A 27,999-nucleotide genomic window follows, 5' to 3' on the forward strand; every position below is an offset into this window, starting at 1 on the left:
CTGTTAACCGAAGCATCGTTTTCGGGGATTCTTTTGGAAATCCAGTGGTTTCTTCTAGAAGAGCATGATACTGGATATACTTTCGAAATATTTAACAACAGTTCTCTAATATGTAAGTATCACCCATAAACGTTTTATTATCCTGTTGCATAGTAGACTGAGAATTTGTCTGCATCCATGGAAAATTGAAAATACGCGGAATGTGCGCGATATACTGGAATATATAAAATATCGAAAATACGGTACTCGTTATAATACTTAATAAGTGAAAGAAATCTCTGATTAGGTTCCATTTCTTTAGTTGCATTCACAGAGACATGAGTCTGCGCAAGTATCCATAATTTCTGATCTTCAAAAGTAAGTATTGTACTGAGACGTTTCTAAATCTTCCTTTCGATACTGAATAACGTTTAAAAAAGGGATAAACTTTATGTTAAAGAAACAAAGGGGAATAATTGACGAATGAGCGGACAAATGTATCCGTTGCAGTAGAAGATAAGCAGTCGCATAATCATCGGTCACGACACCGACCAACGAAACCATTGTTATTCGATTATCATGTACATAAGGATTCCCATTCGCTAGTTAAAACAAGGATTCCCAATGTTGCTGCTCGTGCCAAAGACACAGATGCATGCGGTCTCTCTCTCTCTCTCTCTCTCTCTCTCTCTCCTGATCTGAATCTGTTCGTTAATCAAGTCAGTAACTCAAAATGGCTTCCTGCCTAGTAACACCCTCGGATAGTCTCTTTTCGATGTCACCTCGGCAAATGCGGCTCTATCAATGCAGAATCTCTCGCGTCGTCGAACACGGTCTCTTTGATTTCCGCGATTACATTCTGAGTTGACAGGTGCGTGCTAACGTGGCTGGGGACGTTCCGTGTCGACACGTGTGCACATACGCATGAATCTGTCCACCGTTCCAACATTTCATCTGTCACGGTCGGCTCTATTTTATTATACATTCGCGCCTTCGGGCTCTCCGTTCCAAGTATCGATTCGTCCGCGTGTCGTCCGGAAAAAGAGCTTTTCACTTTGTCCGATGATAATCGATGAAATAAGAGGAGACCAAGGTATTCGTTTAAATTACATAAGGAGATACGTTGTATCAGCGAATAATTGATTAGGGGTTGACACTTCCTCTTTTGGATGATTGTTATCGATGAATACAGATATTGAACTTCTTCTGTAATAAGATTAATAGATAATAATATTAATCTAACATATGACTTCCGTTTTTGTATTTCGCCTCTTTGCATTTTTGTATAAAGTTTTTCGTATCTATTTTTCTATTTCTTCTCTTTTTGTTTTTTATACTGTGCTTTGTATCGTTGCATATGTATTTATATGCTCTTTTAAAATATTGTTTTTCGGTGTTAAAAAAAAATCATTCTATTTGTAATAGGATCAGATTTGATAGGATTGACATGTGTGGATATATTCAATTATCTTAAGCTTTTTATCAATTTTCGAACTTAGGTGTTCATCTAAAAAGGAGAAATTCAGTTTACAATTTCAATTTACACCGACGTTCATCCCACGCTGTAACTTTTATCGTATTTCCAATTTTATACCAGTGATACAAAAATAAACGGCACAGCCACTTCGCGGTATAATCTAATACATTTGCCTATTTCAGTTGAATGTGCGTACGCGAATTTTGATTACTACGAATTTTGATTACTATTCAATATCGGTATTGTAACCGCGGCCGGAAATAATAGAGAGACCTCGAAACCGCAGAACCACACGTACGTAGAACCATAAACGGACAGACAAATTGTCTTTTAATCAATAGCGTGCAATGAAACTAGATATCGGAATACTCTAAATCATCGCTATTAGCAAGTGCGCATATTTTGATCACTATGACCGCATAAATCAAAAGTTCTCTGTTCTTTGAGACAGAAATTTGTTAATTACGCAATCACTTATTACGCAATTACACACATTACACAACGCAAATTACATTTCTTTCTTCTTAATTGATATATTTTAGAAGATGAATTGATATAAATTTTATGTTTCTTAATCGTTGCCCAATGATTTACTTATATTACATTCTTTTACTTCAAATTAGAGATTTCTGAACAGACGAAACATCGTCATGGTATTATCGAGAAAAAAGGGAAAAAATTGAGAAATCTAATATATATGCAAAAATGTCGGAGCGATTTATAACGAGACTCGATAGATATCATCTGACAATCCCCGGCAATACGCAAGCATTAGGGTAGAACGTGTATGATAGAAGCGTTGATTCTAGGGATGGCGATAATAAAAGGGGTTGGTGTACGACCGCAAGCGAGACCAGATAATTGCGCTGTCAGAGACACAGCCAGCTGGTTGCGCATTGATATCGACTACAATTCTCCAAACTATTATTTTCGCCTGTTGCCTCGGCTGATATATTATGCGACATCGCACGTCACAGTTCCCGATAAATCACATTCAATTTTCGTTGTTCGCGTCTCTCTCTGTTCGATTGAAAACGCGCGCGCGCGCCAAACTTCGTTTCATTTTCAACGCTACTTAATCTGAATCACTTATCCATCATAGTGAATTAACTTCATAAATATTTCATGGATGATAAAATAAATCTAGCAGAATTCAATTTTAGAATGCATAGCTATATACTAGAACTATGTTAGAATCGATAAATGAACCTTAAATAAATTCTATCTCGTCGTCGGTAAATAAACCACAGATCGTACAAAAAACAAGCAAGTTAAATTCACTCTAGTTGAATATTCACAGCAACGAAGCATTGAAAGGTCGTTGTAGTACATTCGCTTATACCGGGATTAAATGTGCAGCGGGCGCAAGCCACGTAAGTGTTATTGCGTTCATTTCATAAAGAGCATCCTTGGTAGTTCTTGTAGATAAGTTTCGAGGGCTTTAATAGACATTCGTATCATGAGAGCACCATTAACTCTAGATTACAGCGCTGTGGTATTTACACAGCCCAGGGGCGTAACGTAATACGTGCTGGGTCTCTTTCCTCTTCTCAACCCTTGTGCTTCTGACCAGGTTCCCTCTCTATCTTCCTTTGTGCGTATTTTCGTTCTCCCTTGTACTCCCTTTCTATCCTGATTTCCTTCTCTCTCTCTCCCTCTCCCTTTTCTGTCCCTCGTGCCATCACCGCATCATCCCTATTTGCTCGACTATCCCCTCGAAATGTATCACTTCGCCTCATTTAATATCGTGGGACGTAACCCGTAGTGACGCCATTGTTCTCGCTAACGGTGGATCACTGCTAAAATAATACCTGCTAATGGCTCCTGGTTTTAAACTGACAAACATTGGCCACGAGTGTAATAATATAATACGAGATAACCCGGCAATGGTATAGTTGCTCGCGTGCTGCCTTTATTCCCGTTGCTTGTACGCCTAGCCGTAAATTCATCGCGTTTGCATCTTGAATTACGCGGTACTATATGCGCTCTTTGAGCGTCGAGTACCGAGCGAAGTGAGATCGAAGAGGGGTTGCAATCGTAGAAACGAGGCGTTGCTTTGACACTCGTAATTCGTTTCGATCAATTGGAACGGTTCATTGGAAACGAGTCATCTTAATGTCTTCTGGATCGTTCTTGTGTTAATGATGTAGATATCGAATAGTGGCGTCTAAGATTATTTCTTCTAATACGATAGAAATAGTTTACTTAGTATATATTATGTCTTCGTGTATAATAGAAATATTTAATTCAGTACTGCATCTTCTAATATGATAGAAACAGGCGATGAAATTTGTTTAACTATTGATTAAGCCATCTACCTCAATACTTTTGGCGTTTTTTACATTTGTATGCGTTAACTTATTTTTGTAAATTTTTCCTACGATTTTCCAGGTATCGCGTAAACAAATAATAAAAGTAGTGTTACATTGAAGATAAAAATTGAACAGATTCAAGAACAAAATTATCAAAAATGAAGAAGCTACCAGGTGTAAACTGAAGCTATATGTACACCTAGTTTACTATGCTCGTGAAACATTAAAATATTACTTCCAAAAGGTATACAATTTATATCCGGAAGCCTGATTATATCTTTTAAAAAAGCTACTCCGTAATGGTGAAATTTAATCGTTTAATATAAGTATCGAGGATGAACGAAATTTACCAGCAGTTATCCCTTTATTAATTAATACATAGGAAAGGTATACATACGCGTATAATATGCATCTTTAGTATTTTGATCGTAGCTGTTTTACTCTATTCTTTTGACGAAACGAATGCTGCATTTTTTCACGGTACATTTATGGTAGAGCTAGCGCGGTTCTTGCGAAATTAAAAACTTTACGGGCTCGTTCATTTCGGCCTTTTAAGCGGCACGAGAAAAAACTCGTAAAACGCGGACATATTCGAATAGCGTTTTCATCTCGTGCACGATCCCGCGAATTCTCCGTCATAAAATCCCGACGCGATCTTCGAAGTACGTCCAGAAACATTTTATTATTTCCTATTCTCGCGTATTATACCGTTGTATAATTTCACAATTACGAAAAACAGAAAAAAAGGAAAAGAAGAAGAGAGAGAAACGGGATAGCGAGAGGAGTGAAAGAAGGAAAAAAGTAGGAGGACGAAGTACGTTGCACGCGGCTATGCACCCGACACAGCAGTAATTTGTAGTTTTTACGAGAAATTCTATATTTGCTCGAGCTTTTCATTAACCCGCTCGTGTTAACCGAGCTGCGACACGGTAATAAGGGTTGCATGAGCAAAAGGGGTTCAGCAGCCGACTGAGCGCAGCTATGAGTCGGTACAGTGAAGAGGAGAAGGCCACACGGTTAGAAAAAGCGAGGGAAAGAGCGACAAAGTGGGAGAACTTTCTGCTACTAATTAATTATTTCCGTGACAAATACCGGTAAGAGCAAACCTTACATCAAAATGAAAGAAGAAGACAGAATTGGTATACCTACGTACCGTATTTATTAAGAAGTGTCTGGTTTCCACGAAGAGAATCTAAAACAATATTCACAATTAGATTTTTCTAGTTGAATTTCGCTACAAAAATATTTATCGGTAGAACTAATAATAATTTTCTAGTAAGGCAATACCAATTCGTAACCACTACACAGTCTAATGTTAAATGAATGAATTATTTATAATGAATTAATTATAATGAACTTGTTAAATGAATAATACACAATATATATGTATCGTATACTATAAGTATATCAGGAAATGTATATTACGTATGTAATCACATTATTCACTTGACGCTTTGTTTATCTTTTACTACATTATTAATTTATGTCAGCAATAATTTTTCAACCTGACAAGTTATTCTTAAACTTACTCAAACTGACTCAAACAGACTTAAATTCCTTTGTCTACTTGCGGTAAACTCTAACTCGGTACTTTCTAACTTTTCAAAATGTTTAAATATTCATTCTTTACACTCTTTCGTCATTTTAAACAAGTACTAAGTCTCTGAATAAAAATGACATAGAGTGAAAAACGTTTAAGGTAGAGTCTAAATCATAGATCATAAGGAAGCATAGATACAATACTTTCATTGGAATAGTAAAACTGGCAGCTGTCACAGTTCACACAGAACTGGATGTTGCGTTTTAGGACTTGTAGGATACAAGAACAAAAGTGTAGACAGGATATCTCGAGAACTTAAGTACTCGACTAGATCTTCCAACACCTATTGGTATCTTGTCCGTTGCAGACACGAGTGGCGCTCGTTTCTCGAGTTACAAAACTTCGCTAGCCAAGGGCCGTGCCTAAAACAATATTGGTGGGGGCATCTAGAGCCAGCACGACCCCTACACATCAGATATTTATTTAAGACCGTCCGACACGGCTGCTTTGCTCTTGTTCACCGTAGAATTCCTGCTTCATATATGTGCAAATACATATACACGACGTGCAGCTCACTGACGAAGGTTACCAAGTAGTCGGGACTAAGTACCCCAACCCGAAATGTTGACCTAGTTAATAGCTTCGTGTTTGATTTGACTACTGTTGTCCGGATAAGCGATTCCGTAATGCGAGCCCTGCGCTTTTATTATTATCGGCCATGAAATTCAATACTATTGAAATTATCTTCAATTAAGGATACTGACACACTCCTCTTTCTGTATTTTCCATATTTCTTTTAGTATATAGATTATTGGTACATACTGTAGAAACGTAGCAACTTGATTTTGCTTCTTATTCCTCTTTTTCTAAATAATAATAGGACAATTTGTAATTATGTTATTCAAATACGTGTCTTAATAATGTTCTGTAAATTAATGTAAATATCACCAGGTATGCTACTTTCATTAATTTGTACTATATAAAAGATTTATAGTTATTTACACTTATAATTGATAAAACTATGTTTTAAAGTATTAAATTAATTTAACAGAGAATCAGACTTATAGAGAACTAATATAATATTCTTCCTAGCGTACAGAATTTAATTCAGGAATCTTAATGAGGGTTCTAAGGAATTGCAAGTTAAGCGAAGTTTAGCAAAGGAAATTTGTAACTCATCGTTTCCTGATTCGCCAAAGTATTTGATGCAAATTTATGTTTCTTAAATTAGCGTTCATCTTGAGAAAAGGGGAAATTAATGTGGACGAAATAAACAATGTTGTTTCTCTACCAGTTATAAAGACAAATTGAAATCTAATGGAAAATACCATAATGGGTTCTATCGAGTTCGATTTAGATTCAAATTTTTATATTTCTAATAATCCTATCTACTACAAATAGTACGCACACATACAACGCTTTTTGATTCGAATAACATTTATTTAACGCTTTCTCGATTATCAATCAACGTTCCAACGGTATATATACATATATATAAATAAAATAGAATTTATGAATATTTTACTAACCGATCATACGTTCCAATTCGTTTCGTAGTGTGGGTTGAAAATTGAACAGGACCAAAATCTCCGGGGGGCAGGAAAGCTAAAATCCAAAACTCGGAAGCCAACGAAAGCCATTGATCCTAATGCACAAGGAAGCGATCACTCGCTCTAGCGATCAATGAAGAGAGAAGAAAAAAAGGACTTTTCGCAAGCCGACTTACACGTCTCAGTGACGATGTAACGACTTCACAATTCGTGCCGAGGCCTGTTAATCCTCCACCCGATCGATCGAGCAGGGATTCATGCTGTTTGCCGAAACACCCGCAAACTCTCTTTTTCAATGCTGCATTTTCAGCTGTGCCTCTTTTCGAGTGAAACACACTATGATATAATTCGACTCGTGAATTCCTCTGGTCGGATGTTTTACGCTGTTAATATTAATTTTGAAACAAAATTTATTCTTGGAATTGTGTTGTATGTATTTCGAAATTCATTTTATTTCGTAAAAATTTTTCAGAGTTATCGTGTTATCCATAAAAGTTGATCCATATTATCGATTACGAAAATTGAAATACAAATAGTTATTGATTGTAATGGTATTTTCAATTTATATTGATTTTTGTGTAATTGTATGGACATCATATTATCTTAAATTACCATCTGTGCAAACGATTAAACAGCCTATAGAGTGGTTAACGTGTGTACAAACATTCCAACGTTCTTTTATGCAACATGAAAGGATGTCTCTTACGGGGCTTGGCACTGAAAAGCATCAAATCGTGCCACTTTGCCCTATAGTTATCCCCGTCGTTTAGGGTCAGAAGAATAGAGTCTGTATAAGTTTAAAAATTTATTAACCAATATTTGTTGAAAACAAATTATAAAATTTTATTCTTTAAAGCATAAAATATAAAAAATGACAGAATATTTTTTGACGTCGATCTTAATAATTTACAGGATAATTTTACTATCATAATATTTCATAAATCCTTAAACGATTCAAAACGTTTTAATAGATTAAATTTATGGATATGGCAAAAGCATATTTCTACGTTCTGTCTTCATTCAGTTTTCTTTTTCTCCACCCCCGAATAGCGCGATTGCTATTCAGATATTCGAACCGCGGGGCTTTAATAAAAATATTTGCTAAGAAAACAGTTTGCCTGAGGTTCCCGGGAAGCAAGACGAGTTATTCTTATATCCAGATTCGCGGCGTATTCTTCGCTCATGATTTCCATAAATGCAGTAATTCGAAGTAAGACGGCCGTCGGCATTTCCAACTTTTAATGGTTCATATTTAATGGTTCATACGTTTATAGATATATTAAACATAAAATAAATTCGTAAGAAAATGAATATTGGATTTAATAAATATTTCACTAATTACATAATAAAAGATCTTTATACGGACACTCATATTATAAATTTAAAATGTATATAGTCAAATAAGATATACTAATGAAATCTATAATACATTGAGACTTAAACATATATGTTTTCCATATTTGTAACAATACAATCTTCGTTTTTACAAATACTCATTCTTTTCAGACTTTTCCTCAATCTGTATCTATGATGACGCTTCATGGTATATCCAATATTTTCTAGTTGATACTTATCTGTAGTTATATTGTATGCTTCAATATAATGCTATAAAAAACAACAAATGTCATTAATAATTACTTTATTTTTATGTTACTTTATTATTCTTATTATTAACAGTACCTTATCGTCTTCAAAGATACAGAAAATATTGTTAAATTTTGGAGATACACGTCGTATGCAACTAAAAGTATTATTTGCAGCATCTTGACATTTGCATGCCATATCTTTGGAACATAACTGTGAAAATAATAAATTCCGCAAAAATAAAATTTATATCATATACATTTTGCATACAACTGTTCTTATATATCTAATACATACTGTAAGGTTTGGATCATAATCACTTGGACAACCTGAGGATGGAATACCTTTAGATCTTTCTCCTCTATACTCTATTAAGAGAGTTCTATCTTTTGGCAATATCTTTTTTAAAAATGACATTCCATCAGATGGACGTTGTATACCAGCTATTCCTAAAATTGTTGCAAATAAGTCAACACTGCTGACAGGTGCAACAATCTTTGATGGTGTAATTCCAGGACCTCGTATTAATAATGGAACTTTAATATCTGTTTCATATGGTTGGCGTTTATCTATCGGCATACTGAACTGGCCTAAAATAGTATGTACAATCCATTTTAATTCATATCTGGTTTATGTTAAAATTTATTTAAACGCAAAATATACTACCAATATGATATCCATTATCTGATGTAAATATAATATAAGTATTATTTAAAAGATTTCCCACTTTTAAAGCTTCATATACATTCTCTACAAGTTCATCAACAGCTAGCAATGTTTCCCATCTCCTTCTATAGATTTCATCTAACTTAGGCAATAAATTATCAGGAAGTGGAGATGGCCCCCTTTGTACTAGCCAATGCTTGTCCTATTAAATAATACAGTTTAACATAGTGACATCAAAATTTGTATGAAAAATATTTTATACCATTTGAGTCTGTGTATTGAAATTAGGTGTTCTTTTAGCTATTACATCTTTATATTTATCAATATGCCTCATTGCTGGTATAAAAGGTGCATGAGGTGCAGGCGGTGCTAAAACCATAAGAAATGGTTCACTATTTGAATTATGTGCCTTAATGAAATCTATTGCCAGATCACTCTGAAAGAAGATAATTTTAAATATACTATAAAAGTATGTACATATGTACACATGATTTTTCCATACTTACAATTACATCAGTAAGATAATCATTTGGTTCACTACCAAATTTTTTTTCAGTCCCATTAATAGATAAGGAATAATTATAATATTTTGAATTTCCAATAAGTCCAACCCACCAATCCCATCCTTCTGGTACATGAGAAGATCCACCTACTATTTTTTCTCCATACTCCATAACATTTTTTTAATTAAATTAGAAACACTTTATGTTCAACTAATTACAGTTTATAATATTTTGTAGATATGTACCTGATTTAAATATTTTCCACCATAAAAAGTTCTATAAAGCATTTCTTTTTTCAAGTGCGCTGCAAATGTATTTGGTTCTTGTAGTTTTTGCCATTCGATACTGTTACATCCTCCACTAATTGAATTATTTATTACCAAATGATTATGTTGATATGTTCCAGTTAAAATTGATGCTCTATTTGGGCAACAAATAGGTGAAGCGACGAACTAATTATTAAAAGAAATATTTTATTAATATACTTTAATGTTAAACATGGTCCTAATTAATAATTATTTATTAAGAAATTAAATTTCCATCTTACACAATTTGAAAATGTTGCACCTTTATTCCCAATTAATTCCAGTGTACTTTGCATTGGTGTCTAAAAATAACAATTAATTAGTTCGTATGTTTATTCATTTTGTATTTCTATTTTTTTTTCATATTTACCATGCCATCAAGAAATATATCCAAATCATCAGCAATAATTAGTACAATGTTTTCTGCACAGTATGATAAGAATATACAACTTACAAATATACAAGTTAAAAAAATAGTCATTTTCTTTTAAATTCTAAATAATTGAAAATACATAAAAATGCAAGATATAAATAGAAATAAGGGTATTCCCCTAAACTTATTTCGCACGATTTACAAGAAAAAATAAAATTTTATAAGAAAAACTGTTATAAGAAATATTATGTAAATTAAATTTATATTCTATGTTATATATCATTTGACATTAAATAATATTAATAATAAATTAAAATTGCTGTAGAATTCAAATGTTAAACTTGATTAAACTTCACTACAGAATCAAATTCTCCTTAATAATATATACAATTCACGCCAGAGGACACCACTATTCACTAAATTTGTACCTATATGTACTTATGTATGAAAATATTTATTAAGTACTGTATGAAAGAAAAATATTTAAAGATAAAAATGTCACTGTGCTTAAATTTATAGATTTTATTAGCAAAAAGCTCTTGCAATGAATGTTAAACGTTAGAATTAAAATGCTCGTAGATGCAATAACAACTTTCGGTATTACCAACTGTCATTTAGTGTATCTTCAATTTTATATTACGTTATATTAAACGAATGAACAATTATTCGTTGTGTGATTTCATTCTACATAACCAAAAACATTCTAATGGATTTTGTTAAATAAGTAATATGAATGACAAAGTGTATTTAAACTTTTGAGGTTAATAGAATGAGGTTAGTTTCGAATAGATTGGCAATGTGCTGTGAAATTGTTCATGGTATCTGCTTACAGACTGCATTTACTTGTCGCTCACATGTGTCGGTTGTGTGCTGAAAATATTTTCATCTATTTATTGTGAATATTTATTAACTTATTAATGAAAATGAATATTTCAACGAACGAGGGCAATCCGAATACTTTAAAGTTAGTAATTGCAGCTAAAGTAGCACAACATGCTGTTACCGTAAAAACGGTACAGCCAAAAGGTAAGAAATTTAATGTTTCCGCCCCAAGTAATCCGATTTCTGATCATATGATGAAATACCATATGTTTGTTTCACTTGTAGGTTGCTTTCATCATTTTAAAATTCATTGACCTTTTACAAATTCTTTAAACAATCTAGAATTTTTAATTAGCAGAGTTTAATATATATGTATTTATCATATCATTTATGTTTCCATATCATTATCTTGCTATCCTTGAAATTAGAGTGATAAAATATTTTGATTTCCATTTGGAATAACATCTTACTATTAAAGTAGGTATATTTTGTTGTTCGATGATTGTTCATTCAATAATCATTACATGACACCAGAAAATGGCTTTTGATATTATAAATCATATATTCAATGAAAAAATATAATTTAAATTGACCACTTAAACCAGAGATTTATTGTGATTTTTAAGTCATTTCAGTATATCAGTTAATATAAAGTGAGTCTTCTCATTTTATGTATAGTTGGCTTTTTGAGCCGTTTACCTTCTATTGAACTTTCATCTGGGTTAGTACTATTTAGTACTAATGCAGCAATGCAGCTCATAGTACCTTCTTCATCTCAAGAGTCAAAACTCCTTAATAATAAATGGTTGGAATGGGAAATATCTCGGTTACAGGTAAAGAATAATAAATTAATTATGAGTGTTTATGTATATAATAATATAAATTAATAGAATATTATAAACATCATACACTTTACAGCCAGCTATAGCATTTTATGGTAATACAGGAATTTACAAAACCACACAAAAGTCATGTTTATGGTCCTTATTAAGAGAACTTAATAATGCGTTAGAAGACAAACAGTACTTAATTAAGGTAATTCATAATAAAATAGCATTAGTGTGATATTAGTCAAATTATTGTTACAAAATTAAAGTTTTATTGAAATTATTTTAGGATAATAATGACTTATCATTGGCAGATATATGTATTTGGGTAACTCTATGGTCTACAGTAATGGTCACAGAAATTGGAAATGAATTAAATAAAGAATATTTATCAATTAAAAATTGGATATCCAGTATTGAATTGCTGCCAGTTATACAGGTCTTTTATCATTAATTTTATATTTTATATTGATGTTAGTGTCAAAGTTAATAATATTTGTATATTTGATTGTTCTAGGATTCCATTGAAGAATACAAATTTGAAAGGGGCTCAAAAGCAATTTTCAGTATTCAAGCTGTATCTTGGTTTCCTGTTAATACTAGTTCAAATCCTAAACCTTCTAAACCAGCTGATGTAAGTTTGCTATTAATATGTATATACTTTATATTTTTCTACATCTGATATCAACTATTAGTTGCAGCTTAGTCCAACTAAAGAAAAAGAAATGGAAGCAGTTAATCAGGAAGAAATACAAAATATTTCAAGCAATTGGTCTTCTAAATCATATCTTGATGTAAAAAACTTTCCTTATCCTGTGTACGTTTGAATGTACATATAAATGATTTTATCTTAAAGGAAATAATACTTACACAATTAATATAAATTTATCCATAATTTTTAGATTGCCAAAAAAAGGAGAAAAAAATATTTTAATAACATCAGCATTACCTTATGTCAACAATGTTCCTCATTTAGGAAATATTATTGGTTGTGTTCTTTCTGCTGATATTTTTGCCCGGTGTGTTTCTTAATAAGTAGGTCTTATAACAGTATCATACAAATGTACATATTTTTAAATAACTTTCTTCTTTACAGATATTGCAGACAAAGAAACTATAATACCCTTTTTATTAGGTATGTACCACCTTTTTCCACATGATATAATATAAAAATTAAATAATCATTTATAATAAAAATGATACAAATTTTTAGTGGTACTGACGAATATGGTACTGCTACAGAAGCTAAAGCTTTGGAAGAGAAAACGACACCCCAAAATATTTGTGATAAATTTTTTGACATACATAATGATGTTTATCGATGGTTTAATATTGGGTTTGACTATTTTGGTCGTACTACTACACCAGAACAAACAGAGTAAGATGAAATTCGTATTAGCTGCTTAATTGATTTAAAATACAATTTATTTAGCTATTAACTAATATAATATTTTATATTCCAGAATTGTACAATCATTTTTCTTAAAAATTAAATCAGAAGGATATGTATTAAGTGAAATTGTAGATCAGCTTCTGTGCGAGTCCTGTGATAGGTTCTTGGCCGATAGATTTGTAGAAGGAACTTGTCCAAGGTGTAAATATGAAGATGCACGTGGCGATCAGTGTGATGGATGCGGTCATTTGGTGAATGCAACGGATCTTATATCTCCGCGATGTAAAGTATGTAGTAATAGACCTATTGTTAAAAAGTCGCAACAATTCTTCTTAGATTTACCGAAGGTAAGAATTTGTTTATGATACCTATGACATTATTTATTATAAGTATATCATATTTCAATGAAGAAAATATTACTTTGCAGTTAGAAAACAAGTTAAAAGAGTGGTCCTCAACAGTAGAAAAGGGATGGTCAAGCGTTGCAAAAGTGGTTGCAAAACCGTGGCTACGTGATGGACTTAAACCACGATGTATAACAAGAGATTTAAAATGGGGAATACCTGTTCCAATAAAAGGTTTTGAAAATAAAGTATTTTACGTTTGGTTCGACGCTCCTTTTGGTTATATCAGTATTACAAAAAGATATACGAAGGAATACCAACAATGGTGGAAGCCTACAGATGTACAAGTTGATCTATACCAATTTATGGCAAAGGACAATGTTCCATTTCACGCAATTATGTTCCCTGCTTATTTATTAGCAGCTAATGAAGGTTATACATTGATGAAGCATTTAATGGCAACAGGTATACATTTAATATATTAAAGACAAAAGAATTATGTATTGTTAAGTACTTTTCTATATAAACAATTAATTATTAATGATTTAACCTGGTTCTAGAATACCTCAATTATGAAGATACAAAGTTTTCTAAATCGAGAGGTATCGGAGTATTTGGAACTGATGCTAGGGATACAGGTATACCGGCTGATGTTTGGCGATTTTATCTTGCATATGTTAGACCCGAAACACAAGATTCGAATTTTAATTGGGTGGATTTAGCGACTAAAAATAATAGTGAATTATTAAACAATTTTGGAAATTTTGTTAATAGGTATTTGTTTTTTTATGGTAAATGGTATGAATTCTGATTTTTATTTCTAGTAATGTTTTCAAAGACTGCTTTTAATAAATAGGGCTCTAGTATTTGCGGAAAAATACTTTGATTCTAAGATACCGCCGATAGAACTTCAGGAAGATGACTTAATATTACTGGCATTAGCTCAGCGTGAATTATCATCTTATATACATGCTTTGGAACAAGCTAAATTACGTGATGGTTTGAAAAACGTTTTAGCAATTTCAAAACATGGAAATCAATACATGCAATTCCAAGAGCCATGGGTGAAAATTAAAGGAACAGATAATGATAAGTAAGTGCTATGTCCGTTTTAATTACATAATGAGATTATGCCGTTCGTAAGTGTACTGTAGGCCTTTACATGTTTTCATACAAATATTTTGTATATTTAAGCCATCTTTAGATGTTGTTGCATGCTGTCCCCATTTTATTCTATTACTTTCGTTTCAATTAGTGGGAATTCATATCATGTAAAATAATTTATTATATTAGAGATTAGAATATCTTTATTTCCTAGGTACCCTTGTTCAGTGAGGATTACATGATTTATGTTGCTGTTACATGACTTAATTTTATGCTGTAAAGTAAGTCCTGTTAATTGACTGTGACTGTTAATCAACTTTCATATATTAAATTATGTTGTACAGGTCTGTTACAGTACTTATGAATAACACTCGCTTAATAGAACTAAGTGGCGTCATTATTTTTAGTTTAAACATAGCGTAATTTTGTGCTTTTTTCTATTGTTTGTAGAAAAAGAGCTGGAACGATCATCGGTATTTGCTGTAACTTGGCATGTCTTTTATCAGCCCTTTTGGCTCCATTCATGCCATGCACCGCCCGCGAATTAAGATCCCAGTTAGGATTGCAAACCAATAACTATGGCTATATACCTGACGTTATCACAAGCATACTTCCCACGGGACATAAAATTGGTAAACCATCTCCGCTATTTAAAAAAATAGAGGATAAAGATGTAGAAATATTAAGAAGAAAGTATGCTGGTAAGCAAGAAACTACAAGTAGCAGTAGCGGAGATGTAAAATCATTGGATAGTGCAATTACAGAAATGGTTAGTGAATTTTTTAAGCAATTTTGCTAAATTTAATGCATTAGTCACATATGTTATACATTTCTTTATTTTTAGGACAATAAAGTTAAAAAACTAAAGGCCAAGTTCGATAAAAGTGGATGGCCATCCAGTCAAATTCAAATTTTCTCAGCTTTGAAAAAAAAGCTGCCTGATCTCATAAATGAAAAAAATAAATCCCCTGAATCGAAAAGTAAAAAACCTGAAACGGTTTCGGTACCTGAACAAAATGGAGATGTTGCAATGGACGTAGCAAGTTTGGAAGCGGCCATCGCTAAACAGGTACAATAAAATATTATATTTATGGACTTATTAAATGTTCAGTTTTTCAATTATTCTTTTTTTTGTGCAATTGATGTTTCTACTTTTAGGGCGATCTTGTACGTCAATTGAAAGCTAAAGAAGAAAGATCTGTATGGCAACCAGAAGTAGAAAAATTATTGAAACTCAAAAAACAATTAGGAGATCTCACTGGAACAGCTGCAGCTCCGACTGACAAAAAATTGAAGAAAAAGAAATAAGCAAATTGCTAATCAACATGTATACATTTCACATCAGTAAAATCTATGGTGGTTTCATATAATAAAAAGTCATTATACATTTCTTATTGCAACGTACGCACTTCGGAATAATACCATATAGTATTTTCACATTTAAGTAATGTAATCCATATAGTTTATTTAATAAAATTAATTTGTACATCGGGTAAAAAGTTATAAAATTGTAACTCACATAACTTCTTCTACCAAAGGTAAAGAAGTAACATAATTCATTTATTTTCTAATGAAAATTTTTATTTATTAGAAAAAAATTTTTTTTTGTTAGTTACACGAATAGATATTTTTGTCTTTACCGTAGTTTTAATCCTTGGTACAATATTTTTCTGATTACGTTTTTTTAATCGACTTTCAGATTTTTTTACTTGTTCCTGTTTTGTGCTTAATTTGCGGAAAACTACATTTTCGATGAAACAAATAACAGCTGATAAAATGATGCCAAAACATAAAACAAGTATAACTGGTATCGCTTCATGAATAGTTACACTAGATACATGATATTTATCTTTGTTGCAATAAGGTTTTCTGTAACTCCAACGTGACACTTCTCGCTTCCGAATCCCCGAAGTGGATATCTTAAGAATACTACAACAATTATATAATTACTAAACCGTTTAGAAAAATATATACTACATGTAACTTTTGTGGACTTATTCTTATGAAGTTTTCTTACCCTATTTTTGTTATTTCTTGAAATGGACTATGTTGAGTTGACCATAAACCTAACGAACAAGGACGAAGTAAATGTACTTCGGTAAGCTGACAAATCATTTCTTTATCAAAATTACGATCTATAAATGGATAAACGTTATCGGGCTCCGCGTGATAAGCAAATCTTAAGTTCTTCATTTTTTCCACACCATCCTCTATCGAAAGAAATCTTTTCTTTTGTGGTATAGTTTCCCAGTGTTTCTGAAAATATTGAACATCTTCCGCAGAAGACTAGAAACATTTTTCCGGTTATGAATAATTAATGTTTAACTATCCGTATGATAGAAACGAAATTACAAACAAAAGTTTGTTTTCGATAGCATGCAAAATTAAAACTCACTTGCAATAAAACACTGAAATATATATCCTTAAACGCTGCAAGACTCATTTTACTTTTTACTAATGAATACAATGAATCGTTCATTTTATCTAATGGTGCATTCAGCCGGCTGGATACTATTGCTGCTGAGTAATAGTTATATACAAGTAGACCAAAGATCATTGTATGAAAAAAAGCAACACGACTAGAAGATTGATTGCTAATAAATGGTAATCCTGTAATTAAAATATAAGTTCCATTTTTTATTCCATTTTAATAAATGAACATTATTATACGAACAATGTTATACGATTTATAACAAATTTTTTATTAACAGACCCTGTTGACTTAATGCAGCGGCAATAATGAGAAGTGTGGACCCATAATCAGAGTAAATAGCATCTTTTTCGAGTTTAAAAATTATCCACATAGCGAAAATTATGACGATTATTAATAAAAGGATCATGTACCAAACATTTCGTGAGAATGGTCTGAAGATTAGGTTCATGTCCACTTTTGACGAAGGTACAGTAAGAAACATAAAGCAGGTTCTGTAAAACATATTTAAAGAATTATTTTATACTTTCATATACTGAATATTATTGATTAAATATGTTTATAATGCTCAATGTATATTTTCATAACTTGACTTGAAAAATATGGTACCTTGCGGGCCAAACTTGCGTAATTACATTTGCATAATTGAGTCTTTCGATAGTCAAAATCGATGGAAAATATCCCATGTGATAGATGTCATCGTGAAGGCCAGCTATCAATGGTCCAAAACTGCTATCATTTTTCCTCCAATGATCCAGTTTTATCACCTCAAAGCTAAAAATAGGTTATGTGATAGACGGAGAAAACCATAATATTGCATAAAATCATAACATTATATAATCTGAAAATGTTGAAAAATTACGTGAAATTGAATTGATCTCGAACGTGTTCCATGATAGCAAATCCAAACTTAGACCAATTGTCCGTGCGTATATCATTCTTTTCTCGTAGATATTCCACCAAATCTTGATCCTTAGGTTTAACTGTTACCTATGTATAAAAGTATCACTAAGGTAAATGGATCTAAACAAATATTTCAAACAATGAATTTCTAAATGTAAATGTTATATTGCTTCAGTTTAATTCTTTAAGAGTTTAATTTATATTAATTTTATAAAATTAATATCTTACTATCTAAGCAATGTCATTTTTTTAGATATATTTATTTCAACTTACAAGACCAGCAATCTTGATCTTCATCCTATGATAATTCCATCTTCTGGAAAATTTATTTGACCGCAGAGTAATCTGTAATCCATCGTTCCTAGACCAGGTACCAAGTTCCGCAACATTTAACAAACCACCGCAAGATTTGCAATGATTATATACGTCATATAAAATGTACTCATCATCCCTTGGTATAGCAATCGCGATATCCGTGATGATACTAAATGTACTGTCGTTTAATAAGTTGACAGTATGGCTCATATTTTCTCCCACGATCAACCATTGATGCAAATGATCAAACATGTAATGGGTCGAGGTCTAAATAGTAATTTTTGTGTATCAATCATCAAATGTAAGAAGTGTAACATGATTTAAGCAATATAATACCTCGTAGAAAAGTTCCATTACATCTTTGTCCGCGATTGAGCACTGTAGGTCCAAGAATATACCTAAATTCCAATAAATACTGTGCAAAAATCGGGATATATCGATTGTCGATGCAAATTGATTTATGGACACCCCAATCCCAGCATCATTGAGAAGTTTAACGATCTGATAATCATCTGCATGTAAATATTTATTATGTACGGTGTAATTTTAAAAATGGAACGAAAATATACGAATGTGTATGAAATAATACGTAATGAAATTGTTGTTTAATTATGTGTATGAATTGTCACGAAATTTTCTTGAACCAAAAAATATTTTTCAATCGATAATTTCAATTTTCTGAATGTAAAAATAATTTTAAATTAAGAAAAATCTGAGAATGTAATAATATATAAAACGATACCTTTGAAATATCTTTTATTTAATGTTTGCTCTTTTAAAAATACTATTTTATTTTAAAAAATTGAGAAACTTGCTTCACAGAATGAAAACTACCTACTTTCGATCTCTCCGCAGGAAAATCCAGCCACTCTACCAACATTCTTAAAAACGAAATAATCACGAATCATATCCATTTTACTTGCGTACAGTGCAACGATTAACTGTAAATAAAAGAAATTGTAAAAGCGCATGACACTACTGTTGTTAGCCTTTATTCACGATTGCAAATCGAACGACTACAAGTAGAGTATTCGTGCTACAGTCCCTGGCAGTCCTTCCTTTCCATTCTTTTATTTTTCATGAGAAAACATGTCAGGTTTGATGTGATGGCTCTTTAGAAAACGAAACCACTCGTGATTCTGAACTGTTTTATAGCATAGTAATATCCGATAATGACTATATCAGATCAATAGTTAATCGACTAATTTTACTTATATTTCAAAATTTACAATTTCTATGTCAAAAAGAATGTTGATCCCTTGCAAACAAATATATACATCATATAACTAGTTCTTTTATTTCATTTTTTAATTTTATAAGTTAATTGAAATAGCTTACTAATTGAAATTCTACTTTCTTATCGAATCAAAAACCAATACGAATATTATGGATTTATATCTAATAAGTTACGTCCGCTGTTGCTACTGCTGAAACTTCCTTTCGCTTCGCTTCTCTTTCGTGCACTTTTCTCCATACTCCTATGAAGTATAAAATAAATTTTTATTTCCATATTTACGATCGTGCACAAAGTGAAATAACTCACTTCATCGTATGATTGTAAATAATATTTTCCACGATGCAAATGATTCCAGCTACGAGCATTCCGAATGCCAATAAAATCAAAGCTGGAGCAGTTTCGTAGATCGTGATGCTCCTTGTGGACAAAGTGTCGGGTTGACACTGTGGCTTCCTCGATGACCAATGTTTGATTTGCCGATTACGAAGGCCAGTATTAAACATCTTTGTCAACCTAGAGAAAAGACAAGTAAGTTAGTTTTAAAATATTAAGTAAAGATAGTCATTAATAGTCGGCGAATGTCTATGGAAATTTATATTTTTATGAAGACAACTCTTTAGTTGTAAAAATAGTTTAGTAAAAATGAAAATCAAGCAGAGATTCGAATGTATTTTTGTATTTGTGTAGCTAACAGTTTAGCAACATTGACGTATTTCCATAATTAAATTATATTAGAATATGAAGAATATGCTTTATACGTTAAAACCAAAAAGGGGCAAAATGAAATAAATTGAGTACTTGATAAATACATGAAAATTCGCACATACACACACATAATCTAATTATTAAATGAAAGAAATATATGCTACGATTATTCACCCAATTTTTGCTATCTCAATGAACTGTCCATTGTGACTGGCGTACATTCCCATCACCGATTGTTTGAACAAATGAATCTCCGTCAATTCGCAGATTTTATTTGAATCGAACATTCTTTCGACGTAAGGGTAAGCTGTATTAGGATCTGTATGATACGCTAAAATTCCTTGACCGACTTGTCTGATACCCTCTTCTATTGGGAGATATCGTTTTGATTCTGGCAGAGGATCCCAGCGTTTCTTGCGAAAATAATCCGATTCCCAGTTCAGTTTCTGTTGATAATATCATTGATATCGTAATATTGATTTCATTTGCCTTAAACAATCTTTCCTATCACTTTAAAGGATTCTTTGATTACATAGAATTTTAAAGCCAGAAAATATTGTCAGATTTAATTCGAAGTTTCAATTTGTGACAAATTAATTTTTTACTTAAACGTAGTAATTAAACTTACGTATAAAAAGTAGTTTAGATATGGTACGGCTTCCGCAGCAATTTTTAGATTACTATCAGCAAGAACAGTTACAGAATCTTCCATCATATCAAGGGGTTCGCTCAATCGAGCCGAGACAATACTGGCAGAGTAATAATTGTACATTATCCAGCTATGTATAATTATTTGAAATAACGCTATACGGCTTGGTAAACGTTTCGGCAAAAAATTTGCACCTATCGAAATTTCAAATAGTTTTAATAGATTTTGATCTTTCCACGTATTTGATAATTTAGCTTCCGATTGATATCTTTCATATGCACCTTGTTGAGACACGATTCCTATCGACAGCACCACCGCTCCTGAATATTTTTCTCTCTTGCCAATATCTTCGCGATTCATTATCATCTTCATAACGAATACGGAAAATAATCCGAAAACAGCAAACACGTACCACGTTTGCCGTGTGAAGGGTTTCAAAAAGATTTCTAACTTGATCTTATTCGTTGAAGTCGATAGCAGCATGAAACAGGGTCTGGCCAGAGATATAATTCTTCTATTAGGTATCATCGAACATTTCTCGGGTTGTAGACATTAAACGGAGAGGGACTAAGCAAGTTTTTGTAGGTAATTTAAGTTATAAGATTTTCGTAATTTATATATCGCGATTGACGACACATTTATCATACTATTCACTATATCTGGTACGATTAATAGAAAATATACATATTGGGTATAATTTATTTATCGCCTTTAGTTAATATGTCGGGTATTGTCTCACCTAATTGGCCATGCTGCGCCGATTAGAGTAGCGTAATCCAATCGTTCAGACACCATAATTCTTGGATTACTAGCGAAATCGATGTAATTCGACCGTAAGAATTCGAAAATCAAACCATGCACGCTGTGTCGGTCCCAATAAATTATTTCCGAGGCATGGACGCTAAAAAAAAAAAAAAAAGAAGAAAAGATAAAATTCGCTGCGTCAACGAACGATTAGTATCGAATATAATACCTGAAATTAAAAAGATCTCCTGTATGCAAAATCATAGCGTGTACAAATTTATGCATACTATCCAACGATCTCGTATTTATGTCTTGCATGTAATCCTCGAGACGCATATTTTTTGGTCTGTATTGAATCTACGCATAATATAATTCGAGATAACACATAATTATTGATTTCAGCTAGCGTTAATTAACGTTTGATAAATTGCTAATGTTGCTCCCTTATACAGTCCTTCTACGCTCAATATTAATAACTAAGCGATAAATGTATTTATTTCCGATTAATTAAAAATTTTAGTGCATTGTATTTTCTTTAAAAAACCGTCCGAAAGATGTGTAAACTATCGTTTACAGCTGATAAAGAACATTCGTAAATTAAGCAAGTTCGGCATTGAAAAAAAATCCAGGAGAAAATGTAAAAGTCTACAGGAATCGATTGATGGACTCACCACACCAGATATTTTTAATCTCATGCCGTGCATGTTGGCCCTTCTACTAATTAATGGCTGCGTTAAGAAAACTTTGAATCCAGACTCACGATGCCAGGTACCAAGCTCAGTAACGTTTAACGCACCACCACGATATTTGCAGTGATTAAAAACATCGTACAGATCATAGCCATTTTTGTTCGTTATAGCAAGAGCAACATCAGTTACTATGTTATAAGCAGTATCGTTCAAGAAAGGAATACTGTTATTGTAATCCGAGCCCAACACTAACCAATTGTACGAGTAATCGTACATTCGATATTTCGAGCTCTGAATTCAAATAAAAATCAATTGATATTCATTGTCAAACGATCATCGTTGTTATCGTGAAAAACGAAGTTTCTCTTACTTCAGCGAAAATTCGTACGGCGGTCTCATTGCGACAACGCAAATCGATTACGACACCTACTGTCCAAGTTTCGCTTCTCATAAACCTACGGAAGTCGATTTTCACGCTGGGTTCTCTTATTATCGTAAATATGCCAGTGGTGCTTAGCGTTTTCAGAAGATTGAAGTCACCTATATATCGCACTGTTATATGAATTTGCCTAGATACTACATTTCTTCGAACAATCATTTTCTCCAAAGAGAGAATTTTCACATTTACATTACGTTGTATTGGAAAATAATTCCATTTATATAATTCGTCAATATATGAATCGCCGTTTATAAGCTTCTAAGAAAACTGAGAGTGATAATACTAATTTATTTCATATATATTTATCAGTTCAGTATTTTAGATGTTTTATGACACTTTAATATCAAATGCGCTACGTATATCATATTTCCAAATAATCAACGAAAGAATTGCTTACCTACAATATCGCCACAAGAAAATCCTACGACATTTCGTACTTTTTTATACACAAAATAATCTCGGATGAATACATGATCCTGCGTGTTCGAAATTAAAACGAATTGCAATAAAAGGAATAAGACGGTATACATTATACTATTCTTTTCTCGAACCAAGAATTCTGTTCGAATATTAACACTGATCACATCGAATCGTTCGACATCGCCTGCCTTTCTATTACGTTATTTTATAATATTACTTTTGCATCACATTATAATGATGATAATAATATTAATAATAATAATGCAGGACGTATCATTTGGGATTCCGCTGAAAGACAAGCTTGTCGAACGATTTCGTGTAATTTGGCAAATTGCTCGAGTCACGAAAAGGAATGCATACAGCTCGATTAATCAATCATTCATTCGAACGTCCATTCGCAACGCGACAGTTCCAATAGAAACAAGCTAAGTCCCGTTATTGATCGAATTCCTGGTTACAGATCGACCGCGTTATTACTTGCATTATTATTATTCATCTGTGTCACGGTGTTTTATTCATTTCCTGTCAAAGGCTGCCTAAAATATGAATTTCACGACAAGCTAGATATTAATGGTATCGTATTGGAAGAGAACAGGAAAGGCAACGGATTTAAAAATTAATTACTCGATTGAAGATAATAGTAAACAAGCTACAATATCGTAATCAATATCGATAATTAATTCAAGATCTGGCCATATTTAAATGTATATTTTGCTTTAATATTTTGAGGAAACTACGCGTGATTAAGGTTTTATATGTTTGAGAAAATCTAATAATTAAATGTAATAGAATACCGTATCTGTTATCTATAATAATTGGTAGAGAATCCTTCGTAGTTGTTCTAGCGACTAATCAGCAAATTCGCGCTTATGGCAATTATATCGCGGCAATAGGTAAACTTTAGGGATTTTGAAAAGGGCTCCATTTACTAAAAAAGTTTCTCAGAGACTGATTCACGTTTCGTAAATATAGCAGAGGCGAAGTCCAGTCGATCAAGCGTTTCTTCTCCATCATGAAACTTGGAAGTCTAAAAAAGATTATTTTGAATAGTTTTTATACCATCCTACATAGGTGGAATAATATTAACTAATTAATTAATGTTACTTATTGTACAAAAATTGAGAATTTAATACATATATAGCATACGTTTCGTATATTAAATTCTCTTAAATTAAATTTGTAATTTACCGTGCTGGGAAAAGACAGAAGACGATATTCTCAACGATGCAAATGAGAATCGATAGAACCAGTGAGATACACAAGAACATGAAAATCGGCGCAGCTTCGTGAATCGATAGAGGTTCGGCGATAAGTAGGTTGATCGGGCAAAATGGTTTTCTAGCCGCCCATCGCTTCAATTCGCGTTTCTGAATGCCAACGTTTTGAATTTTAATCAAGCTAAAAAAAGTAACATACGTATCTTCAAAAGATCTTTCATTCGATCTTCGTTCGAGTTTTACATTTGTTACAGAAATTATGCATAAAACGTAATTTCAATTGATTTCTAAATACTCTGGTCTTCTCGACTTTCTAATTAATTTCATGTTCTCTCGATTGATGCTTTCGAATCGTTTCGAAATACCTGCAATAGGTCGATCTACATTTACATGTATATTGACTTTCGTACCCTACTTTCATCAGTTCAGTAAAAGGGCTGTGATGCCTGGCATAAAATGCGAGAACAGCACGCAACAGATGAACCTCCGTAAGTTCGCAGATACTTCGGCGAGTGAACGACTGTTCGATGTAAGGATAAGCTGAATCGATCATCGTGTGATAGGCTAAATGACCCTCCGCCACGCGATTAAGTCCTTCTTCTAGTGATAAATATCTATCCGACTCTGGTATTTTCGACCACCGATTGTCATAAAAATATCTTACTTCTTTGTCTGGCACCTATGGCATAAAAATTGTAATATTGAAGAAAATTTTTTAAATACGAAGTCTTTTTCAATAAAAATTTGTTCTATTATATGTATATATTATTTGTAATATTAAACTGTATTCGTCCTGGAGAGTTACATTTTATTCCAAAATTATGTTCATGAAAATGAATTATTAAAAGATTATCTTATTTATTTTATTTTATTTCGAAATATTTTGTTTTTAAATATGTAGCTGCATAAGAGGTATTACCCGAAGAAAGGAGCGAATATACGACGTAGGCTGCACCGCAAGTTTCATATTGCTCTTTGCCAAACTAATCAAAGAATCGTTCATCTTCTCGCCTCTGTTTTTCAAACGATTCGATACGACACTCGCTGAATAATAATTCAAAATTAATAAACCGACGAACAAGATTTGTAGGAATGCTATACGACTTGCGCAACGTGTTGGAACGAACGCAGAGCCTGAATGAAAAAATGTCGTCAAATGTCAAAAAAATCCAAAAACTTCGATTAATTCTGTTCGATTAATTCTTTCATGATATACCTTGTTGGGACAAAGCTCCTATTGTGAGCAAAACAGAGAGGCCATAAATCTCTGTAGGAGTTTGCACGCCTTCTAATCTTAGTAAGATAACTAGAATTGTTGTCACGATTCCTATCATGGCCAGTATCACATACCATACTTTCACAGACAAGGGTTTCAGAAATTGTCCTGGTTTAATTTTCGTCGATGATATCGTGCGAAACATAAAACACGACCTACGACAATGAGATACAATTAATCCGAATTTAGAAGAGAAGATTAGAATAGTGAAATTACGATACGATCAAATTACAGAAAAAAAGAAAGAAAGAAGAACAACAGGAATTCTTGTACCTTAGACAATTATTCATGTTCATTGAAATACTATTTCTGAGAACATTATGAATACATATAAGATACAAGACACAACAAACGGTATGAAGAAGTATGAAGAAGCAAGTAGTAATGTACCGTATTGGCCAGACCGGTCCGATTATGTCTCCGTTATCTAATCTGCCGATCCTCATCGCCACTGGACTTGCCGAGAGGTCTATGAGTTTCTCTTTGAAAGCCGCGAAAACAGGTCCGGAATTATCGAATCTTCTTTGCGCATTTATTTGCACGATCTCCATACTGCAAAGTAGAAACCAACGAATGAATAAAAATTCTTTTGTTTGAAAAGAATCACAGATTAATATTTAGCGATTGTCTTTAAAGTGCATAGAACACATATTTAATACAGTTGAACGGAAACTGTGCTGCTAATAGAATTTATAAATTTATCGAATTCAATATAATTTTTACGTGAAATTGAAGATGTCGGACAAATGTTGTAACAATACGTAGAGAAATTTCGATCGCCCATATTTTGACTTCATGCTATATTGTAGCATCATCTCGTGAAAAGTCATGTTTTCTGGTTTAAAACCGATCTGTAAATTTCTTAGTTTATAGATTACTTTAATGTCTATTCTATCTGTCGAACTATACCATATATAAAATTCTAATTTCATTAATTATATTAATCGGATAATGATCATAGAAAGAACTGGCACAACTTACAACGATCCCAACTTTGAGTTTCATCCCGTGCAAATTCGATCTTCTTTCGAATTTCGATTCATTTAAGGTAACGTTTAATCCAGTTTTATTGCTCCACGTTCCAAAGCGCGTTACATTCATCGACCCTCCTCGATCTTTGCAAGGATTATACACATCGTACAAAATATAGTTGTTCGTTGATGGCACAGCAATTATAACATCGGTAGAGATAGTGAACGCGTCATCGTTTAATATTTCCAATACATGGCTCAGGTTCGAACCCAAAATTAACCATTTGTGCATTTCATCGTACATAGAATATTTAGTTGCCTATGTGCAATAGATATTATGCACTTTATTTTAATGTTTGATACTTGTGAGATTAGAACAAAAATAGAAAATGATTCAATACATGTGAGATTAAGACTTTAGTGGTACAATAATTCCCCTTTCTTAGAACAATTTAATGCAATTAAACCTTTGAATTCTTATGAATATGTAAATTATTTTTAGGTATAACAATTCTTAAATAACTAGGTATATTTAAAAAGGAAAAGAAAAGATAAAGAATAGATTTAGGACAGTAATATAATGATATTAATATTTCAGACATTTATGGAAGTAAGAAAAAATTCCCAGTATAAATTACTTACTTCCACAAGGACTTTAGTATGTCTCTTACGATCGCATCGAGAATCCAAAAAAACGCCCAACCAATTGTACTCCGCTCTTAAAACTTTTTTCATATCTAATCGCGATTCATCCGTAGAGTTCAATATTGAAATATACGTGGTGTACATATTGTTGAAGGTTTTTGCGAGTTTAAAATTATCTGTTTTTAACGAAATAAAGATAAGATCCTGTGTGTTTAATTAAAAAGAACCTTTATAGAAAACCTTTCGCTACGCACTTTCCATGTTGTCGCAAGAAAATCCAACGATTCTTTCCACTTTTCTGAATGCAAAGTAATCACGGATGAAGTTGTTTTCGTTAGCGCACAAAATAGCAATTAATTGCACTATTAAAAGCAACGAAAAATACACTCGATTCATCGTACAGAATTATCTTCCGAAGGAACGTTTTCAGTACAACGTTTGGTCGGTCTTGCGCTAATATTGTTCATGAATATTCTATTATCTCGTTAATATTGTATTTCTGCATTTATTAATCACAACTACCTTGTATTATTAATACAACAGCTCCATATTTCTTCGTAAACCTTCATTTCATGATCC

The 27,999-nt window shown here is 32.5% G+C and overlaps 5 protein-coding genes across 11 annotated transcripts; 1 reads left to right on the plus strand and 4 right to left on the minus strand.

Annotated features, from left to right (window-relative positions):
- Positions 1 to 8,153: 8,153 nt before the first annotated feature.
- LOC126878321 (N-acetylglucosamine-6-sulfatase-like) lies at positions 8,154 to 10,737 on the minus strand. Of its 2 annotated transcripts, XM_050641000.1 has the most exons (10): positions 10,697 to 10,737; positions 10,287 to 10,339; positions 10,159 to 10,218; positions 9,857 to 10,063; positions 9,615 to 9,776; positions 9,371 to 9,544; positions 9,109 to 9,310; positions 8,740 to 9,032; positions 8,539 to 8,655; positions 8,154 to 8,463 (listed from the first exon to the last, which is right to left on the minus strand). In XM_050641000.1, exons 2-10 carry the CDS (start codon positions 10,287 to 10,289, stop codon positions 8,296 to 8,298), a joined length of 1,386 nt encoding a protein of 461 aa, XP_050496957.1. In that variant the 5' UTR covers positions 10,290 to 10,339; positions 10,697 to 10,737; the 3' UTR covers positions 8,154 to 8,295. The 2 variants fall into 2 exon arrangements, with proteins under 2 accessions (XP_050496957.1, XP_050496956.1); XM_050640999.1 differs by lacking the exon at positions 10,697 to 10,737 and having other exon boundaries at positions 10,287 to 10,686.
- A 76-nt stretch (positions 10,738 to 10,813) lies between these two features.
- Positions 10,814 to 16,766, plus strand: LOC126878319 (methionine--tRNA ligase, cytoplasmic). Of its 6 annotated transcripts, XM_050640993.1 has the most exons (19): positions 10,839 to 11,049; positions 11,122 to 11,315; positions 11,397 to 11,588; positions 11,790 to 11,944; positions 12,030 to 12,146; positions 12,228 to 12,377; positions 12,456 to 12,572; positions 12,634 to 12,755; positions 12,841 to 12,957; positions 13,035 to 13,073; positions 13,152 to 13,316; positions 13,402 to 13,678; positions 13,759 to 14,140; positions 14,236 to 14,449; positions 14,532 to 14,768; positions 15,230 to 15,548; positions 15,624 to 15,848; positions 15,938 to 16,317; positions 16,479 to 16,766. In XM_050640993.1, exons 4-18 carry the CDS (start codon positions 11,861 to 11,863, stop codon positions 16,085 to 16,087), a joined length of 2,715 nt encoding a protein of 904 aa, XP_050496950.1. In that variant the 5' UTR covers positions 10,839 to 11,049; positions 11,122 to 11,315; positions 11,397 to 11,588; positions 11,790 to 11,860; the 3' UTR covers positions 16,088 to 16,317; positions 16,479 to 16,766. The 6 variants fall into 6 exon arrangements, with proteins under 6 accessions (XP_050496953.1, XP_050496948.1, XP_050496949.1 ...); XM_050640991.1 differs by lacking the exon at positions 11,397 to 11,588 and having other exon boundaries at positions 10,838 to 11,049; XM_050640992.1 differs by lacking the exon at positions 11,397 to 11,588 and having other exon boundaries at positions 10,838 to 11,049; positions 12,640 to 12,755.
- LOC126878320 (ionotropic receptor 75a-like) lies at positions 16,339 to 18,910 on the minus strand. The gene is made up of 7 exons (XM_050640998.1): positions 18,387 to 18,910; positions 18,073 to 18,200; positions 17,820 to 17,984; positions 17,493 to 17,704; positions 17,175 to 17,389; positions 16,797 to 17,065; positions 16,339 to 16,708 (listed from the first exon to the last, which is right to left on the minus strand). Exons 1-7 carry the CDS (start codon positions 18,678 to 18,680, stop codon positions 16,360 to 16,362), a joined length of 1,632 nt encoding a protein of 543 aa, XP_050496955.1. The 5' UTR covers positions 18,681 to 18,910; the 3' UTR covers positions 16,339 to 16,359.
- Positions 18,911 to 19,201: 291 nt separating this feature from the next.
- Positions 19,202 to 23,807, minus strand: LOC126878204 (ionotropic receptor 75a-like). The gene is made up of 10 exons (XM_050640763.1): positions 23,770 to 23,807; positions 23,289 to 23,503; positions 22,823 to 22,992; positions 22,435 to 22,743; positions 21,993 to 22,120; positions 21,759 to 21,920; positions 20,999 to 21,512; positions 20,545 to 20,816; positions 19,972 to 20,178; positions 19,202 to 19,906 (listed from the first exon to the last, which is right to left on the minus strand). The coding sequence occupies exons 1-10, from the start codon at positions 23,805 to 23,807 to the stop codon at positions 19,813 to 19,815; spliced, it is 2,109 nt and encodes a 702-aa protein (XP_050496720.1). The 3' UTR covers positions 19,202 to 19,812.
- LOC126878323 (ionotropic receptor 75a-like) lies at positions 23,497 to 27,934 on the minus strand. Its single transcript, XM_050641002.1, has 10 exons — positions 27,675 to 27,934; positions 27,418 to 27,596; positions 26,782 to 27,094; positions 26,528 to 26,681; positions 26,195 to 26,356; positions 25,745 to 25,959; positions 25,448 to 25,662; positions 24,939 to 25,207; positions 24,500 to 24,709; positions 23,497 to 24,338 (listed from the first exon to the last, which is right to left on the minus strand). Exons 1-10 carry the CDS (start codon positions 27,814 to 27,816, stop codon positions 24,212 to 24,214), a joined length of 1,986 nt encoding a protein of 661 aa, XP_050496959.1. The 5' UTR covers positions 27,817 to 27,934; the 3' UTR covers positions 23,497 to 24,211.
- Positions 27,935 to 27,999: the final 65 nt, after the last annotated feature.

This window comes from Bombus huntii, chromosome 2 (genome assembly GCF_024542735.1).
Source record: "Bombus huntii isolate Logan2020A chromosome 2, iyBomHunt1.1, whole genome shotgun sequence".
In the NCBI taxonomy this organism is placed as follows: Eukaryota; Metazoa; Arthropoda; class Insecta; order Hymenoptera; family Apidae; genus Bombus; species Bombus huntii.